Consider the following 20,310-nt stretch of genomic DNA (forward strand, 5'->3'; position numbering starts at 1 on the left):
ATTGGCATAAATTTTTTTTGATTTTTATTTAAATTCATTCTTTCTCTTCCATCTTCAATATTCTATTAAGCTATCTAGTGAATTTTTTATTTTAGATATTGTGTTTTTTTAATTCTAAAATTGCCATTTTTTTCTTTTTTATAGTTTCTAGTTCGTTGTTGAATTTGCCCATCTGTGCATTCATTATGAGTGTATTTTTTTAAGTTCTTGAACATATTTATTATAGTCGCTTTGAAATCTTCATCTACTAATTAAATATCTGAGTTATTTCAGAATTGGTTTCTATGAACTGCCTTTGTTTTGGCTATGGGTCATATTTCCCTGCTTGTTTGCAAGTTTAGTGGGTTTTTTTTTTTTTTTTTTTTTTTGGTGAGGAGATTAGCCCTGAGCTAACATCCGCCAATCCTCCTCCTTTTTTGCTGAGGAAGACGGCCCTGGGCTAACATCGGTGCCCATCTTCCTCCACTTTATATGGGACGCCGCCACAGCATGGCTTACCAAGCAGTGCGTCGGTGCGCGCCCGGGATCCGAACCAGTGAACCCCGGGCCGCCGCAGCGGAGCGCGCGCACTTAACCGCTTGCGCCACCGGGCCGGCCCCGTTTAGTGGGTTTTTAAAAAATCTGTTAATACTGGACATTGTAGATGATACATAGTAGGAAATCTAGATTCTGTTATCTTCCTCTAAACAGTATTTATTTTTAGCAAGCAGTTAACTTGGCAGGTATAAAATTCCAAATTCTGTGTCCTCTGAGATGGGCAGCAGCTAAAATTTCTGCTCAGTTCTTCCAGCTTCCAGTTGTTTTTTTCTGGTTCTTTTCTTTTGGGCTCCTTGGAGTATCCCCTGTACATGCACAGGTCAGGAGTCAGCCAAGGATTTGGTCAAATTTTACATTTTTAAGAAGCTTTTGTGGCTTAATCCTGTCTTAGATTTCCTTTCTAAACCCCCTTCTCTGACTTGTCAAACCAGTAAGACTAGCGGCTTTATGCTTGAATTCTGGCCACCCTATGTTGCATGTTCTGGATAGCGCCTTCAGGAAAAAAATCCTTATAATCACTAATCTTACCCACTGCACTTCCCTTCTATCAATAGTTAACTCTCTAGTTTCTGCCTGCTTTTGTTCTCTCCAGTCCCTTCAAATAATTGTGTTTTTAAATGTTGTCTAGAGTTTATAATTATTATAATACAATACAGTCTACTCTACCAGTACTGGAAGCAGAACTTCCAACTTTTGTTTTAAAACACTCAAGTGAAGATGTTGACTTGTCTGAAATTTAGAGGAAAGACTCAAGGCAGAGATATACATTTAGGATTCATCAACATGTAGATAGTATTTAAAGCCGTGAGAAGAGAAGAGACCATTAAGAGGTGAGCATAAATAGAAAAGGGAACCAAGAATAGAATGGTTTTTTTTTTAACATTAATTGAATCCTCATGAAATTAACAGTAGTAACAGATGCCACTTATTGAACCCTGTGCAGAAGACTTTCCATGCATCTCATTGAATTCATTCAACAGTATTGCCAGACAAGAAACTGAGGAGACATTTGGGGGAATTTTTAAAACTTTCAGAGACCCAGTTTCCACATCTGTAAAATGGGCATAATAATTACCTTGTAATGAGTGTGAAGATTAGAAATAATATATTTAAAGTACCCAAAAGAGTGCACCTAGAAAACATGCAACAAAAGGTTAACTGTAATGCCTATGAATGATATTTATTGTATTTAGCTTTTTTTTATATCTTGTGAATAGAATGAAGGTGCCCCAAATTCCTTACCAGGGATGGGAAGACATAGGATGGAAAAGACTGAGAGAATCAACAAGGAAGAAGATAGACAAGAGAGGGGAGGGCCTTCAGGATGCCCGTCCAAAGTGAACTTTGTGGATTGACCAGCATCCAAATGAGGGAAATGGAACTGTTTCCCACTACCCCTAGAGCCCATGCATTTGCATGATTGATGAGTGGACTCTCCTGGCTGTGGCGGTACCTCTAGGTCCTTTCAGAGGTATGGACTCAATCCACACAAAAGAAAGAAAACCTATAAATCAAGTCAAAAGGTAAAGCTTTTATTATTTATTGTTATTATTAATTATTTCTACTTTATTATGTTATTTATTAGATTATAACGCAAAGTATAAAATAAATATCTATGAGTCCATGCTGATATAAATAAATGGCTGAATAAATCTCCCATACAGAAGAACTCCAAAAACTTTTTGTAGATATTCCCTCCTCAAGGAAGTGGGACATAACTGCCCCTCCTTAAGAGTGGGCTGTACTTAGTGACTTGCTTCCAAAAAGAATAGTATGGGGGCCGGCCCGGTGGCACAAGCGGTTAAATGCGTGCACTCCGCTGCGGTGGCCCAGGGTTCGCCAGCTTGGATGCTGGCTCTGCACCGACGCGCTGCTTGTCAGGCCATGCTGTGGCAGGCATCCTATATAAAGTGGAGGAAGATGGGCACAGATGTTAGCCCAGGGCCAGTCTTCCTCAGCAAGAAGAGGAGGATTGGCAGATGTGAGCTCAGGGCCGATCTTCCTCACACACAAAAAAAGAATAGTATGAAAAAGGGGGGAAGTAACTTTACAGTGGAGAAGTCTGGCAAACACAGCTGTAGCTAGGTAGTCAAGGTTAACATCAACAGTGATAAGTCACATTGATAATACGTACTCTTGATTTAATTTGATGTGAAAGGCATTTACCTCTGTGATCTTCATCCCCAAAACATGGTACCCCAGTCTAGTCATGAGAAAAACATCAGACAAACCCTAGCTGAGAGACATTTTACAAAACACCTGACCAGTACCCTTCAAAACTGTTAAAGTCACTGAAAACAAGGAAAGTCTGAGAAACCGTCACAGCCAAGAGGAGCCTAAGGAGCCATGTGGCATCCTGGATGGGATCCTGGAACAGCAGAGAAAACTAGGTGAAAACTAAGGAAATCTGAATAAAGTATGGACTTCAGTTAATAATAATATATCAATATTGGTTTATTAATTGTGACCAATGTACCATACTAATGTAAGATATTAATAAGAGGGAAACTGGGTGCAGGGTATATGGGAATTCTCTGTACTCTGCAACTTTTCTGTAAATCTAAAACTATTCTAAAATAAAACCTTTGCTTAAATTTACATATATATAATTTTTTTGTAGAGATACAGCTTGTTACTGGACACAGAGAAGGTTTTGGGGAATCATTTTATTCCTGATTCTGAAGGAGGCAGCTGAAGTCACAGTGTCACTGTAAGAAAGGACAGGAAACAGGAGGGACAGGTGTGGACAAAGGCAAGCAGACTCCTGGACAGGCAGAGAAGGGTGCCAATGAGTTGGAACAATGAAAAGGTCTTAGAGGGAGGCAGAGAGAGCCATATCTCATCCCACTTATTTTTAAGAAGGTACGTCTAGGCTGAACATATTAGAAGAAGTAGTCGAACAGTGGGCAACACTGGTGTAAGGAGAAGGAAGGAGGGAAGAAGGGAAGGAAGAAAGGTAGAGGGAGGGAGGGAGGAAGAGGAAAGGAGGAGAGAGAGAGAGAATGAATTTCCCTTTTTAAAAATTACTCTTTTTTTTTTTGGTGAGGAAGATTAGCCCTGAGCTAACATCTGTTGCCAATCCTCCTCTGTTTGCTGAGGAAGATTGGCCCTGGGCTAACGTCCGTGCCCATCTTCCTCTACTTTGTATGTGGGATGCCTGCCACAGTGTGGCTTGATATACAGTGCATAGGTCCGTGCCCGGGATCCAAACCCGCAAAACCCAGGCCGCGGAAGCGGAGCGTGCAAACTTAACCACTACACCACCCGGCTGGCCCCAAATTACTCTTACTTAAAACAACTTTCTGGAATGTTAGCATTATTTCACAACGCAGACATCTCAGTTTGGCAGCTTGATTGATTTCCTGATTTCCAGGAAAACTGAGCTGTCATCTGGTTCCTATTTGGCTGTTTACTGACATGAATATGCAGTTCTTGCAAAATGTGAAATGGTTGCTGAAGAAGGGAAATTTAATTCTTTCTGACGTAGTGCTCCAAGCCCCGCACTGTCTCAAAGATGAAGAAAACCAATGGAGAAACTTTCCTCCACTCCCCGTAAAGAAGAGAGTGAAGAATTCCTGCAGATTTGTTCCTCTGGGAGTTTTCACGTGAACTAAAGGTTCTGGACCAGTCTGTTGGGTGGGGCGTCAGACGGGTATAAGCATGGTGTGCCTCCATGCTTTTGTGTGATACCTACGCAGCTCAAGCAAAAGCGTGAGAACAGAGGCCATGGCTTGTATTTTCCCATATTCCTAGGAGTATCGTCATCATCAACATGTGTTTTTGAGCACCTCCTGGCACAACCACGACAATAGTGAAAACAGCTAATATTTACTGTATCCTCTGCACTGTCCTTTCACAGTCCTATGAGGTAGGCCATTCTATTATTCCATTTTAGAGAAAGAAAATGAGGTTCAGAGGAGTAAAATACACTGCCCCAAAACACATGGTGTGATGATTAATTTTATGTGTCAGCTTGGCTAGGCTATGTGCCCGGTTGTTTGGTTAAACACTAGTCTAAATGATGCTGTGCATTTGCAGATGTGATTAACATTTACAATCAGTTGACTTTAAGTAAAGCAGATTAGCCTCCATAATGTGAGTGGGCCTTATCCAATCAGTTGAAGGCCTTAAGAGCAAAAAGTGAGGTTTCCTGGAGAAGGAATTCTGCCTCAAGATTGTAACAGAGAAATCCTGCCTGAATTTCCAGCTTGCCAGCCTGCTCTTAACAAATTCCTTACATCCATCTCTCTTTCTCTTAACTCCAGGTCTTTTTGTATGCAAAGCCCACGTTCTCAACTCCTCACTCTGCTGCCTCCCAGACCCTGCAAGAGAGGCTGCAGAGACAAGAGTCATGATATAAGCCAAGAGCAACTGGGACCAGACCTCTTGAGGACCCACTGAGGGAGGAGTTAACATCAAGGAGACCAGGTAATTGGAGAAAACTGCTGTTGAGAAGGAGGAAGTGAAGATGTCAGGGAGATGGGGTAATCAAGGCGGGAAGAGGGTGTGGTAGAAAAAAAAATGAAAATAACGGTCAACGCTTGGCGAGTGCCTCTTATGTATAAGGCACTGTTCTGAATGCTTTCCTTATGTTAATTTCTTTAGTATTATTATCCTCATTTTACAGATGAGGAAACTGAGGCCCAAGGTCACATGGCTGGTTAGTGGCAGAGCAGCAGGCCGTGTGCCTCCGGAGCCCAACACTTAACTCCCATCGCGTACCACTCAGGGAAAGAACAGGGTTAGAGAGAGGGGCCGCTCTTCTGATGGAGGGTATAAAGGAGAGTTTGGACTAAGCTAGGGTTTCTAAAGCCAAGGCCTATTCTGTTGGGCTGGAAGAAATCCAGCTACAGTCTTTATTGGGGCTCCTCCTTGGAATTACACAAAAGTTTTGGGGTCTTAGGGACCCCACAACACGAGGAAAGCCCCTCTGATCATCAGTCTGTACAGAAAACCGCTGAGGTGCTGCATCAATCAAGAATTTGTGGACTATACGGAGAAGAAACCCTGTGTGATAGTGGCTTAAGCTGCAAAGGTATTTAGTTATTTCACATAACAAGAGGTCTGGAGGCAGGCAGTCCTCAAAGTGGTTTCACAGCTTCCTGATGTCTCTAAGGATTCAGGATCTTCCCATCCTTACATTCTATCATCCTCAGTGTGTGGACTTTTTATCCTTAGGCTTGTTTCCTCGTGGTCACAAAATAGCTGCCAGAGCTGCAGAGCTCACGAAACCATCTTTAGGGCAGATAGCAGGTACAGACCACCTGGATCTCCTTCCCAGACTTCTCCCAAGTCTTCTTGGTCACAGCCAAATCCTAAACCAATCACAAGCAAGGGGAACATTAGCTCACTTGGTTTAGAACAATCATGGGTCACCACCGGGAGCTGGAGGAGAGGCCCACCTTCCTGCGCAAGTTGCAGCCTGAACAAAGTGTGGGCTCTTCAAGGAAGAAGGCAGAAAGGCTGAGGGGTAGGAAATGAACTGCGTCTGTTACAGAAGACCACTGTCCCAGTCCACAGGGCTCTTTCAGGTCCGTGGTTCTGCTGCCCCAGGACATACTTGGGACACAGGAATTTCAGCCAAGACCAGGAGCCCTGCGCTTAGGGTCCAGCCTCTTGGAGTGTACCCAGCAGCCTCCTCCTGAGTTTTGGTGGGGTGTTGACGGGGAGCTGGGCACAGTACCGAAAGAATGTGGGCACTACCAGGCCTCTACCTCTTTCCGGTCAAGAGAAACCGCCTAGCTAAGCCACACCGCTTCTTGAATGTTCTTCCCTCCCTCCCTCCCAACGTTTCCCCTCCCAGAGTCCTAGCAAAATGTTCTCGAGGGTGAGACCTTTGGGAAAACAGAGAGAAACAAGTGTCTTTTGGTAGCTTCTCCTCTTGGCCAGTTACACAGAGCTGTCTCTAGGCCTGGCTATCTGTATGCCTGTGGTGACTGGGACAGTAACGTGGGGAGAGAAAACCACACGTTAATCTCAGTAGGTGATCGTGCTGCTGTTGCCACGGAGAGAACAGTACGGTGGTAAATAGGAGACTCAGGCCCCAGTCTCTACTTGGGGCCTGAATGTCTTTATCAGTAAAATTGATTAGAGGGAGCGCTGCGGGCTGGGGATGGGAGAATTCCACCCAGTGTGCAAGCTAGATGTAGAGGCCTGGGCAAATTTCCTAGCAAAATGCCCCAGTCAGACGGTTCCTACCTGGATAGTGAGGTTGGGAGACACAGGGGAATGGGGGGGGTCTATGTGTTGTAGGCATCCAGATACAGATCTGGGTGTTTCCAACCTGTCTCCTTGGTCATAAGGGGGGGGGGGGACGACACAGATGGTGGGAGGGCGAGGGGTCCATTAAGAAATAGCAGACGATACCTAAAGTCACATTTTAGCATCTAGAACAAGGGTTCCTAACTGGGGTGGGTGGACCATAGACTGCACACTGTAATTCAGAGGTCCATGAACTTGAACTGGAAAATATTACCACTTTGCCTGCGCTCACCTCCATTCCTCAGCTGTGAATACAGGCAGCAAAGTACAGCGGCATCGGCAGTGCCAATAGAGAGCACAGAGCTTCTCATTTCCCTTTACAGTTGCTGCAGACGTCTTGAAACATCATCTACACTCATTTCTACCTCAAATTTGCAGTAGTTTATTAGGCTCACCACTAAAGCTTGTTATTTAATGTGTTAATTAAAAAAATGTATTACAACATCACAAATATTTTCACAACTGTATTTCAACATAACCAGCTTCCTTTGTAGCCCTGTGTATTTTATTCTATCCATATGAAAATATTATTTTGAGAAGAGATCCACGGCACAAAAGAGGTCAAGAACCCCTGGCCCAGAGGGCCCTTGTTGACATTCTGGCCCCGAGTGAGGGCAGCTGCTCAGCTGACCAAAGGCTCCTGCAGGAAGAAGCGGATCAGAAATCCACCGGGCTCAGCCCCTGCTCCAGGAAATCTCAGGGTGGGGGGTGGGGTGGGTCACCGATGGTGACAACTCACTAAGATCTTCAATTTGACTGAATGGCTTTGGGCCTCTGCTGCCCATAGTGAAAAGGAGAAAACCACCAGCCTCTTACCTTAAATTACAGGGAGACTTGGCGAGAGTGAGGACGGAGCCCCGAGCTCACTGTGAATGAAGGAAAGGGGAGCATCCCAGCATTGGTTCTCAGGGAATTGTTTTAACTGAATTTAAGGACACAAAAGCCAAGAGTGGGGAGAAGAGCCAGAAAGAGGGTCCTCCCTCCTCAGCCGTGGTTGTATGGCTGCTCAGGGGCATGAGAAGCAAGTTTCCCACACCCTCGTGGAAAGCAAGAGCTATCTCAACGTTCCAGGTGAAAGTTGAGCCAAGCCCCCTTTCAAATGAGCCTCCAGCCTCATAGGCACCGGGGCATCTGTGCACCCCAGGCTCTCCCGTGTGAGGGCGGTTCCTCCATCTCTGTCTCTCCGTGCGCTGCCCCTCACTGGGAACAGCACCACCCCCAATTTACACCAGGCAACCCTTGCTCTGGGGGGACAGCGAGGCCCCAGCTGTAGGCCTCAGCGGCCTTGGGAGAGGAGCTGCACCGTTGTGCAAGGTCATCCTTCATTTCACAAAGGAGGGAGTCAAGGGCACAATTGCTGCTACTGAACTGTCCCCAGTCCCTGAGACTGGCTTCCTTATCTCCGTTAAGACCTTGCAAACTGCCCCACTGGCCAAAGGGCAAAGCCCAACCTTGTCCACAAGGGCTGGGGCACAAGACCTGCCCGAGGTCCTGCAGGCCAGCTGTGACAGTAGCTGAGCCCAGATCCCCCAGGCTCAGCCCTTCAGCCCCCAGCTAGCCTGAGAATGGACTTGTCTCCTGTCACTCTGGCCATGCGCCCAGAGGGTGAGGCCGGAATCCATGGCCACTGCCCAGCACCTTCATCGCCCTCTGGAGAAACTTCCCTGGTTTGAGATAATTGTGGGGAAGGGGCTGAAGTGACACAAAGAAGTTTAATTCTGGGGTGGGGGATGGACTGGAGGGACACTGAAGGATGATAGGGAGAGGCCTGGGAGTCTGACAGCCTAGACATTTTCAGGGGAGCAACTCTGAGATGCAGGCTGAGGCCACCCACTTCTGCTTCCTGCTGTGTCCTCTGCTGCCCCTGAGACCATGCTGCTCTGGTCAGGGCAGAGAAATGACTGACAGAGCCCTGGGACATTGTTCATTAGTTTACGCATTCATTCATTCACAGATATCTATTCCAAGCAGGGCTGACGGTGTGCAACGGGGAAGGGAGGAAGAGCCGCACACACCGTAAATGCTGTCTGCAGAGGGCCTGGGGCAGAGGGAGGAAGCTACCCATTCTCGAGGGAGGGTGATGGAGGACGTTCTGGACGAACTCTTGAAGGATAAGGAGGATTTTCCTAGGTGAGGAGAGGGATGGAGGACCTTCTAGGCAGTGGCTCTGAAAGAAGCCCGAGCTCCGGGCCTGCTTGGAGAGAAGCAGTATTGGGACCTGTGCACGGGGCTGCCCTGGGCAAACAGGGCTGTGTGTGTGATGGCTGTCGGAAAAAATGAGGTCCTGTGGTTAAGCACATTTGGGAAGTTCTGGATTAAGCAATGTTGAACAGATCTCTTTACTGTAGGCCTTGTCAGAGCCTTTAACCTATTAACGTGCAGAGTGAGCCTCACGGTGTACCCCAGGACTGGTGTTCCATGATAGACCATGCTTGCGTAAGGAATATGGGAGACAGCGGGAGTTAATGACGTTAGAGAGAATGCAAGGAGTTTGAATGCCAGACCAAGAAGGCTGGACTTTTTCCTTGGGGCCAGTGAGGAGTCTTAGAAGGCAATTAACTGAGAGATTTAGACTCAGGGGACCTGGGGCCGCTTAGTAACCAGCAAGGTCAGGGCTACGGCAGGACATGGCCAGTCCCTCCCTCCACCTACTCTTACCTCCTTAACAGCAGGGCCACTCTGTGGGAGAGAAAACAGAATCCATGGACACAGGCAGCAGTGAAGGAGCTGAGAGAGACAGGCTGGAAGGAGGCAGGTCCCTCGAATTCAAGTTTGGGTTAAGAGCCTTTGGCACAGTGGTCAAGGCTGCTCCAGTTCAAATCCTGACTCCATCACTTCCTAGCTGTGGGTATATGACTTCATTTCTCTGGGGCCTCAAGCTTTTTTTTTTTTAAATAGACATTATTGTTTAGAGCAGTTTTAGGTTTAGGAAAAATTGTGCTGAAAGTACAGAAGGTTCATCATCTTCCTCTTCCCCCCTGCCCCAGGGTTTCCGTTATTAACATCTTGCATTAGTGTGGTACATTTGTTACAATTGATGAACCAATATCAGTGCATTATTATTAACTGAAGTCCCTAGTTTACTTAAGGGTTCACTCTGTATTGTACAGTTTCACTGGTTTTGACAAAAGCATAATGTCACGTATACACCTTTACGACATCATATAGAATAGTTTTGCAGCCCTAAAAATGCCCTGACCCTCAGTTTTAACATCTGTAAAATGAGAGTGTGAAGCTCACCCAAATCCCCTCAGTCTCCCATTGCGGGTTTCTCATCTAGGCCTCTTGACAGATTCAGTGATACTGAAATCAACTAAACGTTTCTCTAAATACCGATATCCATCAGAATCACTGGGCTTGGGGCAAGGTGAGGGGGTCCTCATTCAAGCATTCTAGGGTCTCAGTCTCAGACCTGCTAAATCAGAATCCCTGGGGTGGGGCCCAGGAATCTGCATTTTAACCAGGTCCTTTTAACCAGAAGTTTGAGACCCACTGTGCCCAGGGGAGGAACTCCTGGGGGCCAGGCTCCTAACTCATTGTCATGCGAATTTGTTCTACCAAAGTTTTTCAAACCTAAACAGAAGGATCCTAGCCCCTGTCACGTTAAAGCTCAGGAGAGAAGTACCATTCCCAGAAGGGGGAAAGAGCAGAACAGTTTTCCATCAAGCCTGGAAAAAGCCCATTTCTGCCTTCTGCAGCTCCTCGTCAACAAGCCCGCTGTTGTTTCATGTCTTGATTGCTTATCACTCACCCAAAATAACCTGCATGCAATGTCTCACCAGCTGCAGCTCTCTCTGCAACCTCCTTCATTTAGCAGCCAAACACGTTCAGCTCCGCAACAGCACACAGGGTCCAGGAAGGGGCCCCTCCCTTGTGGCCATCTGTAGTGAGTTAAATAGTGTCCCTCCAAAATTCATGTCCACACAGAACCTCAGAATATGGCCTTATTTGGAAATAGGGTCTTTGCAGTTGTAATTAGTAAGAACTGAGATGAGATCATACTGGATTAGGGTGGGCCCTAAATTCAATGACTGATGTTCTTATAAGAACAGGAGAGGACAGACAGAGACACACACAGGGGACAAGGCCACGTGAAGACAGAGGCAGAGACTGGAGTGATGCAGCTCCAAGCCAAGGAACACCAAAGGCTCCGGCAGCCACCAGTAGCCAAAAAGAGGCAAGGAAGGATTCTTCTCTAGAACCTTCAGAGGAAGGAGGCCCTGCCAACATCTTGATTTCAGACTTCTAGCCTTCAAAACTGTGAGACAATAAATTTCTGCTGTTTTAAGCCACTCAGTTTGTGGTAGTTTGTTACAGCAGCCCTAGGAATCTAATACACCATCATTGCTGTAGACCCCTGCCCCAGCTCAGCCCACCACTCAGCCCCACCACAGCCATGAAGGAAAGGACCTCACACAGGCGAATCTCCAGATGGGCATTTTAATGTGGCCGGTTATAATCAGAGCCTTTTTCTCAATCAACAGCTTTGAATTCTGCATCTACTAGGCCTGTTTCCTACACAAGGACAAGGGCCCTCTATCCTCTGCTTGGAAGGCTATAATCCAAGAAGGGCTGAAACTTTAGTAGTGACAAATAAATATTGGTCCTAGGGGCAGTGTCTGGTAGGTGGTGCCATGTGGCAGTCCCTGGGCTCAGCCAAGGGTCAGGCTAGACGAGTCACTGCAACTTCATGCCACTCCGGCGCCGTGAGTCCTTCCGGGCAATGGGGCTGAAGTTCACAATCTCCTTGTAGATGTGCTCTGAGAAAGGCAGGGTGGCTCAAGGTGGGTAGGGGGTGCTGAGAGCAAGAGAGAGCCCTCTCTCCCCCCAGATATAGAGTGGAGCAGGAAGTCAGCTCAGGACGAAAGAAATGCACACAGGGGACAATACCCGCTCAGAGAGAAGGAGGCAGTCGTCTCTAGAGCGGACCGCGGGACCGGCTGAGGCCAGGCATGAAAACGGAGGAGGCAGAGGAGAGAGAGGCTGCAGGCAGAGAGAGGAGAGCCCGAGGCCCCGGCTCTTACGCTTCCATTCATCCACCGTGAGTTTCTCATGTTCTAGGGAATCATCAAATGGCTGCTGGGCCTCTGTCTCCTCCTCAGGGTCCCGGAAGGGTTCAAAGAAAGGGTGGGTGAGGGCCTGCGCGGCCGTCAGGCGCTTGTCCACGTCCAGCTCCAGCATCTTCTCCAGCAGGTCTGCGGCTGCAGCAACAAAGCACGAGCCTCACTCCAGGCCTGGGGGAGAAATGTCGTCGTAGGCATCGTCTCCCTAGGCCCCAAGACTTACCCTGGGGGCTGGCGCGTGGGAAGAGCTGAGAGAAATCCTTCTTGGGGCTCTGTGGCAGGGACTGGATGTAGGATTTGGCCTGGAAGACAGAAAAGCATTGAATAATCCCCAACTGTCAGCCCCTCAGGGCTCAGGCCTTCAGGTATAGAGCAGGGATTCCAGAAAAGCCCGAGAGCATGGCTGAAAGCTCAGGTCAGAGTCCAAAGTGGGAAGAAGGCAAGAGCATCTGCAGGGCAGGGGGAAGGTGCAGGTGAGCCCTCCTCCCCAAAGGTGCAGCCCCCCTGACCCTTGGTCAGCCAAGTGCACAGCCTATAACAGGCTAGGCACATTTGTCACTCACCGCTTTGTCGTTCAACTTCTGCACAAACTCCGCCCCTGGCACCCCAGTCACTTTCAGAATCTGGGTCAGCTGGTCCAGGTCTTGGCCGTGGGTTAAGGCTCGGCCTCACTCTGCTGGCGGATCTGAAGCTGCCCTTCCCGCCGCCCCTCCATCCTGCCACCCAGGCTCTGCGGCAGCCCTTTAGGCTCCAGACGCGCCTAACCTCCTGCTTTCCAGGGAGGAGGTTCACCTTTCAGGACTCAGGTCTCTGGAAGGCTTCCCCCCTGCCAGGTTGGGTTAAGGGTGGTCTCTTCCCACAAATGTTCCTGGATGTGCTGCCTTCCAGACCCTCACCCCATTCAGTCACCTTCATCCGTTTCTTCGTTATCTTCCCCCACCCTCGCACTCCTGAGTCCAGCAGCGCAGACCCTGCATACACTCATCAACGTCTGCACAGCACACTCAGGTGCTCAGTTAGTGAAGTAGTTTCCACATAGTGGTGGAATGACAGGTTTCTGGTGTTCATCATTTTGCTTATCTGCATTTTAAAATTGTTCTACAGTGAGCATGTATCACTTTTGCATTAAGAAAAAAAGACAGATTTAAATAACAAAGTGTCTGTTGAAGGAATGAATCCCTGGATGGAGTCTGGCTTTTCCAGCAAAGGATACAATCCTTCCCCTTGAACAGAGTTTTCCCTGTCAGCATCTCTGCCATGATACAGCCCACAGACCAGATGTCCACTGCAGAGGGCGGGGGAGGACGTGTCACCTGGACTGGCTGACCAGGACCCGGCAGTCAGTCAACCCAGAGTAACCAAGATGGCCTTGGGAAGCTGCCAGAGAAGACCCCCCCAGCCCCTCCCCAGGTGGCTGACCACTGACCAGTCTGATTGTAGTGCATCCAGCTGAGGATCACTTCGGGGGCCCTGTACCAGCGGGTCACCACATAGCCAGTCATCTCAGCATCTGCATGTCGTGCCAGGCCAAAATCCAAGATCTATGACTCAGGGGACACAGGGAAAAGGAGCTCGCTGAGGAGATGAGGCTCCTGGAGCAGCTTCTAGGGCTCCCAGGGGAGAGGGGCCCACCCAACCGCAGACTGACCCTGCCTGGACGCACTCACCTTCAGTTCACAGTCCTCGTTCACAGCAAGGTTGCCAGGCTTCAGGTCCTAGATGAGGGGAAAGAGTGGGCACTGGGCTGACAGGCAGAGACGGGAGCTTGTCCCGGCTCGGCCACCACCCAGCGTGCGATCTCGGCCAGGCCTCTTCCCCTCTCTGGGTGTCGGCCTCCTCATGTGTAAACTGAGGGTTGGACCAGCTGTCCTCTAGGCCCCATCCAGCTCTAAAATGCTCCTGATTCTTGGAGCCTGAAACACCCAGCTCAAGGGCTGGCTTTGTTCACAGCATTTCCCCAGAAAGTTCCCCAGAACACAGCAATTCTGAGCAGGCCTTCCTGGGCCCGGGCTGAGTCTGAAAAATCCACATTCCACGCTCTTGAGGATTGTCCCCTTCCCCCACCCCACCGTGGAGAACCCTCCCGGGGTGGGAAGGGCCTCTGAGGACGGAGCAGGGGAAGCACTCACCCTGTGGATGACCCCCGCTGAGTGGATGTACTGTGTAAGAGAGAGATAAGGGTGAACCCCGTGCCCGGCTTCCACACCAGGTGTTTCAGGCTGGCTCAGAGACCTCCTCCCCCCCGTCACAGCGTGCTCTCCCAGCCCCCAAGACCTGGCCTCCCCCACACCTCATGTCTCAACCCCAAGGCGCCCCCCTCTGCCATCTTCCAGGCCCCTACCCACCTTAAGACCCTTGAGCATCTGATACACCAGGTACTGGACCTTGTCCTCACTGAACTCCATCCCCATGATCTTCTGCAGGTCCGTCTGCATGAAGGGCATCACCAGGTAGCTGCAAGGCATGAGGGCTTCTTGAACAGTCCCTAGCCCCACACAGCCCACCGTCTGAGCTCAGAGGAGGGGCGAGGGGCTGGGGCAGAACAGGGGCCACAGAGATGACCTCTGCGTACAAGAAGAACCAGCCCCACACGGGCCTCCTGGCTCCCAGCCTGGCCACAGCGGCCGCCCAGCTGGCAGAGTTCAAGGAAGCATTTCAGCTGGAGCGTGCTCAGGAAAACCAAATGGAGCAGTGTTCCCTCCCTTCAAAGGTGCCCTCTCCTTGCCCTCCTCCACGCCTCACAGAAAGCCACAGCCGTGAGTTAGAAACATCTGCCAGTATTTCCTTCTGCTTCTGTCCAAATATTTTCTTCCCCACAGGGTCATGCCCGGCTGAGATGGCTCCACCAAAAATGTCTGCCCTTCCAAGAAGGAAACAATAAAACAAATTCCAGGAGGGTGGAAGAAGGAAGAAGGAGGTAGCTGAACCATTGCACCGTCTTATGGGATTGTGAAACAGGTCGAGGTCAGCAAAATGTGACTGTTACTCAAGGTAGAAACAGAAAAGTCCAGAACAAAAACTGATACAGATTTAAAAAACAAAAAAAGGAATGTGGTGGAGGCCATCTCCATGAGCCTGTGGTTTTTTGAAGGCTTCTTCTCTCTGACCACACTCCCTCCCCCTGGGGACCCTGCTCCATGTACGGTCCCCTCGCCACCCTCGTCTTTCACCTCCACATGGACCCTGGTTCTTTCCTCTCCGCCAACAAACTTGCTGAAGACTCACTGTGCTAGAATCACCTTCCCTTGACCTTGTTTCTTCAAATAACCACCCCTCCTCCCTCTTTCCCTCCCAGACCAAACTTCCAAAAAGAGTGGTCCACACCTCTTGACCCCACTGCCTTAACTTCCAGGCCCCTGACAACCTGGTATGTGCTCCCGCCCTACTGCCACAACTGCTCAGATCAAGATCACCAGTGATAGCCCAACACACACATCCATGGCTCCCTTTCTTCCTACTGGACCTTCTGCAAAGTCTGACGCTCCCTCAAGATTCTCTGCCCGTTCTACCTGTGATCAGGCTCTCTCAGCTCTTCATCTGCTCATCCTCTTGTACCTTCTCTTTGAGGTTGATATCTTGATCAACAGTATCGTATCATGTTCTACACCAGCCTGTCCTTGGGCTTCAGCTATCATCCAAGGGTCATTATTCTGGCCCAGATCCACATCCCTAGCCCAGATCTTCCTGAGCTCCAGATTTATTTTGGACTGCTGATTAAACCTTGAAAGTTTATGGGCTCTTCAAAAGTGAAGTGTCCAAACTAGAGCTCATTATCTTTCTCCCAAGATCTGTTCCTCTTCTGCCTTGTATTCCAAGTAGGAGCCTGGCATCCCCTGACCTATGCCACCTCTCCCAGCCACTGCATCCCAGCAGATACGACATTCTGACAGTCCTGCCTCCCGATGGGTCTCAAGTCTGTTCTCAGCATCCCATCACCTCCACTTTATTTAGATCAAGGTCTGGGTCTCGAACACTATCCTCCAGGCTCTCTCTCCTCCCAGAGCTGCTCCCTGCTCCTTTCTCATTGCTGCCAGAATGTATCCCCAAAATCTGATCTGACCATATCACCCCCCTGCTCAAAACCTCCATGGACTTGAGGTTGCCTATAGGATCAAGTCTAACTCAGCATGACCAAACCAGCCACTGGCCTCCACTAGCCACGCTGAACTTCTTATTACTGCCTGAACAGTCCAGTCTCCTTCAAGCATCAAGGCCTTTGCCCACCAAGTCTTTCTACGTGGGGTGCCCTCAGCCCCTTCTACCTCAGGCAAACTTCTGCTCATCCCGCAGGACTGAGTTCAAATGTCACCTCCTATGTGAAGCCCCCTGAGGCAGCAGGCAGTCTCCAGCACTCTACCCATATCTAGAGCACTGATCACACTATTGTTAGTATTCATTTAGAAACTGTGTCCCCCACCCTGCCCGAGGGGCTGGCCCACCTTAAATTCCCAATGCTAAGCCCAGCTGCTGGTATTATAAGAAAAAACTCCATTCAAAATTATTGCATTACATTTAAAACAAAAGCATCCTAACAAAGAGACCTTCAGCTGCATTTGAAATAGGAGTTAAAAAAAAAATCCACTTTCCCAAAGGTTCCTAAATTTTAGACCAGGCACTGCATTACCAAAGCCACGCATTTAGCAACTAACTTTTCTGGTTCTCTGTGACTCTGTCAAACACCCCATCAGTCAGAGGTGGCCAAGCCTTCCTGATCCTCGCTTCATGCTAGGAAGAGCCCCAAGGTCCAGACCCACACCTGGGCCCCCAGAAAATGGCGAGGTGAGTTGGTGCAAACCCTGTGGGGACTGGCCATGAGGTCTTGGTGGTGCTGGAGCAGGGTGACAAGTGGAGCAGATGAGCAGACAGCTCTGCGTCAGGCAAGTGCCCCACAAAGCCCCTCCCACCTCTTCCTGCCTGCCTCTCTCTCCACCCTTGGCTGAAAGAATCTCTCCAAAGGCACAGGGACTGCCAGGGCAGGAAGCCCCCCATACCCAGAAGAGAGAATCTGGACCATCCTGCTGCTTGCTCCCGAGTTACCAGTAAGGCCTGCAAATGCCCTCCAGGGCTGCCCACTCACAAGTCATGGAAGCTGCGCAGGGAGGAGGCTGGGGTGAAGACATCCAGGAGCCCGATGACCTGGGGAGGAGGGTGTCAGTGAGGGCAGGGCAGCCACTGCAGACCTCTCCTTCCCTCGCCTGGGGGCCTGGGCATGCACAGGACCACCCACCCTGTCCTAATACACCGTTTCCAGCAGGAGGCAGGTGCCCAGCCTTCTTGGAAGCAGTAAAAGGAGAAGAGGCCAAAGAGGCATCCCCTCTAACTGGGAGGGAGCTGGCCGTGCACTGTGATGGAGAGTCAGGCTGGGGATAAGGGGAGGTGGACATTCCTGTGCTCAAAGCCCCCAGGTCTGGTGTTCAGGGCAAGCAGCACAAACCTACTCTCAACTCAAGCAGGGAAGCACGAGTGGCCAAGGGAATCAAGGAGGGAATAGGGAAGAGCCTTCCAGCCAGCAGCCTCCCTGCCCTTGACCTTGGGTTTCCCACCGCATCCATCCTGGGCTGCCAAAGGGCTGGTTCGGAGCCAAGGGCACATCACCCCAGGCTGGAGGCCATGGGGAAGGGTGTGCTGACAAGGAATGGAGCTTCAAATATGCACAATATTTTGAAATCATTATTTTAAATGTTGCCTTCCAATCTAGATACCCCAGAGCAAAGTCTGGTTGCCAGGCCCAGCATGGGGTCACTGGTTTTTCTAGCTGTTTCTATCAGACAGGACTATCTAATGGTTACACACTGAGGTCTGGACCCAGGCTGCCTAGGTTCAAATCCCAGCTCTGCCATTAACCACATAACCTGTGAGTCTTTCTGTGCCTCAGTTTCCCCATCTGTACATGGGAGTAATAGTACTTATCCCATGTGATATTGTGAGGATACAAGAAGTTAGTTTACACAAAGCTCTTAAAACAGCACCTGGCACATAATACGTGCTCAATAAGTATCTATTATTATTGTTGTTGTTGTTATCAGGGTCACACGTGGAAACAACAATGACCAGGATCCTGGGCACCAGCTCTTAGACCTAGAACCAATGACAAAGTTCCTCTATGCCCATTTCCTCATAAGAGACATGGTAAGTTTGCACCTCACCAAGCTCATTCTGCTCCACTGCCAAAAATATACTTTGCACCTTCCTGGGAAGTAGGCAGGGCAGGTCCTGGCACCTCATTTTAATAAATGGGAACAAGGAACAAGGGTCAGAGGAGCAGGGAGATCCCCTTCTCCCGGCCCTGTCCTGGGCTCTCTGCACCCTCTGGGCTGTCCCCCCACACAAGGAGGGGCGCAGTCAGGACCCTCTCTGGGCCCCCTCCCTCCCTGCCCTCTCCCAGCAGCACCCAGGCCCAGCCTACGTTCTCATGCTGCATGTGCTTCAGCAGGAGCAGCTCTCTATAGGCCCGCTTGGCAAAGATCTCAGACTGGAAGGGCCGGCTCAGCTTCTTGATGGCCACCTTCTCCCCTGACCGCTTGTCGATGGCAGAGCTGTGGGGGCACAGGCAGTCAGCAGGCCGCAGCCCTCCTCCCCGCAGGGCCCCTCCAGATCCCCGGTTGGTACCTCCTAGGCTGCTCTGGGGAGTCAATGCTGTCCTCACCCCTGTCCCTCTTGGCCAGCAGGCTAGGCTGGGAGGAACTGATGCCCACCACCTGGAATGTGAGGGGGCAGCGCAGTGGGGGGTGGGGGTGGAGGAGGGAGCAGGCAGAAACCGAGAGAGGGACACGGCACCAGGGTCAGACACAAGTCAAGGCCAAAAGGATCCAGAGCCGCAGGGAGTCTGGCTCCATGCAACTCGGCAAGTTGCTTCTCCCTCTTTGGGCCTCAGTGTGCCCATCTGTAACAATGGGGATTCTCCCAGATGAGCTCTGGGGTCCGTTGTAAAGTTCAAGTCCTGGAGAACCAGACCCAGTCCTAATTCAACCCACAGAGACCCCACAAAGCCGGCGAGAAAAGTGAGATTGCGCCCAGGGTGGCCCCAGGCCAGCCTCCGCCACTGCCTGAGGTTCCTTGCGCCTACTCTGCTTCCTTGACCAGCCTCCCGCCTCCTCCCGGCTCCACGGTCTCGGCCCAGGAAAAGCCCCAGGGAGGGTCTTCCAAGCCTTGGGGCGCTGAGCCTTGGGGTCCTCGATCAAGGAGGCCGGCGCGCGGCCCCGAGCGCCCAGCAGGAGAGGGGACACCCAAGGCGGGTCCGGCAGAGCAGAGACGGTGCATTGGTCCTGCCCGGGCTGGTCGAGAGGCTCCACCTGCGCCCGGGTGCCCGGGCGTCCGCCGTCTCTCCGCCCCGCGCCCCCCGGTGGGCGCGCAGGCCCGGGGGTCTCACCACACGGCGCCATAGGCCCCGCTGCCTACGTGCGTCGGGGACACGTAGGTCTTGGGCAGCTCCCAGGCGGTCTTGTTGACGTCCTGCTTGTAGAAGCCCTTTTTCAGGGTGAGGCTCATCCCGGGCTCCCAGTCTCGGTGGCCCCAGCGCGGCGGCTGCGTTCGCGGCGCGCGGGCTCCAGCACCGGTCCCCGCCCGCGGTCCCCGCCGTGCCCGCCCCGCGCCGCCCGCTCCTCCCCCGCGCCAGGGCGGGGGCCCCGGCCCGCGGCGCGTCCCACCTGCCGGCTCGCCCAGGTGCGCCAGCGCGGCCACGCCCGGGCCTGCCCCGACAGCCCCGCGCGGGGCGCCCCCGCTGTGGGGCCCCGGCCACCGACCCGGCCGGAGCGGCAGGTGCGCGGCCCCGCGGGAGTGAGGTGCTTCCCGGCCGAGTGCTGGGTGCCGCTGGGGCGCTGGACCCGGGGGACTCCCGCGAAGGTGGAAGGTGGGAAGACAGGGCCTCTAGCTCTCTCCAGCACGGGACTCTGTAGGAAGATCTCCCTGGCGGTTTTGAAGACAATTGTGGAAAAACAAAACCCCACCACCTTTTGATTATGGAAAGTTGCAAATACATACAAAAGTAGACAGAATAGCTCAGTGCTTCTCGCACTTGAAAATATGCACACGAATCCCCTGGGAATTTATTTTATTACAATACAGATTCTCATTCAGTAGATCTGGGGTGGAGTCAAGATTCTGCATTTCTCACTAGCGCCTCGGCTCGGAGGGCCTCTGGACCACACTTAGGACATTGAGGCGCTAGAGACCTGCATGACCCCAGTCCTTCAGGTTCAACAATTACATCAACTCTTAGTCAATCTTGTTTCATCTACATCCCTCCTCCTCCATTATTTGGAAGCAAAACCAAGGCATCATATCATTTCATGCATAAATATTTTTTGTATCTCTAAAAGAGAAGAATTATTTTAAAGACATAATCACAATTAATAACACGAATTCTATAATATCAACTATCTAGTCCAGGTTCAAATTTCCAGTTTTGAACTCAGTTTTTGCCGGCTTCCTAATGCCCCATGAGGGCAAT

The 20,310-nt window shown here is 50.6% G+C and overlaps 1 protein-coding gene across 2 annotated transcripts; it reads right to left on the minus strand.

Annotated features, from left to right (window-relative positions):
* Positions 1-11,224: 11,224 nt before the first annotated feature.
* MAPK13 (mitogen-activated protein kinase 13) lies at positions 11,225-19,392 on the minus strand. Of its 2 annotated transcripts, XM_058554498.1 has the most exons (12): positions 19,231-19,390; positions 18,268-18,397; positions 16,939-16,997; positions 14,207-14,315; positions 13,991-14,020; positions 13,529-13,576; positions 13,288-13,402; positions 13,075-13,146; positions 12,425-12,504; positions 12,085-12,163; positions 11,823-11,999; positions 11,225-11,558 (listed from the first exon to the last, which is right to left on the minus strand). In XM_058554498.1, the coding sequence occupies exons 1-12, from the start codon at positions 19,347-19,349 to the stop codon at positions 11,476-11,478; spliced, it is 1,101 nt and encodes a 366-aa protein (XP_058410481.1). In that variant the 5' UTR covers positions 19,350-19,390; the 3' UTR covers positions 11,225-11,475. The 2 variants fall into 2 exon arrangements, with proteins under 2 accessions (XP_058410481.1, XP_058410482.1); XM_058554499.1 differs by lacking the exon at positions 11,225-11,558 and having other exon boundaries at positions 11,829-11,999; positions 13,075-13,183; positions 19,231-19,392.
* Positions 19,393-20,310: the final 918 nt, after the last annotated feature.

The sequence above is a fragment of the Diceros bicornis genome, chromosome 14 (genome assembly GCF_020826845.1).
Source record: "Diceros bicornis minor isolate mBicDic1 chromosome 14, mDicBic1.mat.cur, whole genome shotgun sequence".
NCBI classification, from domain to species: Eukaryota; Metazoa; Chordata; class Mammalia; order Perissodactyla; family Rhinocerotidae; genus Diceros; species Diceros bicornis.

What these genes read in the sequence shown, in the direction of transcription:
- MAPK13 (XM_058554498.1), bottom strand. Translation starts at nt 19,349, where the DNA reads ATGAGCCTCACCCTGAAAAAGGGCTTCTACAAGCAGGACGTCAACAAG. An exon ending in GGGGCCTATGGCGCCGTGTG is followed by an intron (nt 18,398 to 19,230) that starts GTGAGACCCCCG and finishes GTGCCCCCACAG; the next exon opens with CTCTGCCATCGACAAGCGGT. An exon ending in CACGGTGGATGAATGGAAGC is followed by an intron (nt 11,559 to 11,822) that starts GTAAGAGCCGGG and finishes TGCCTTTCTCAG; the next exon opens with AGCACATCTACAAGGAGATT.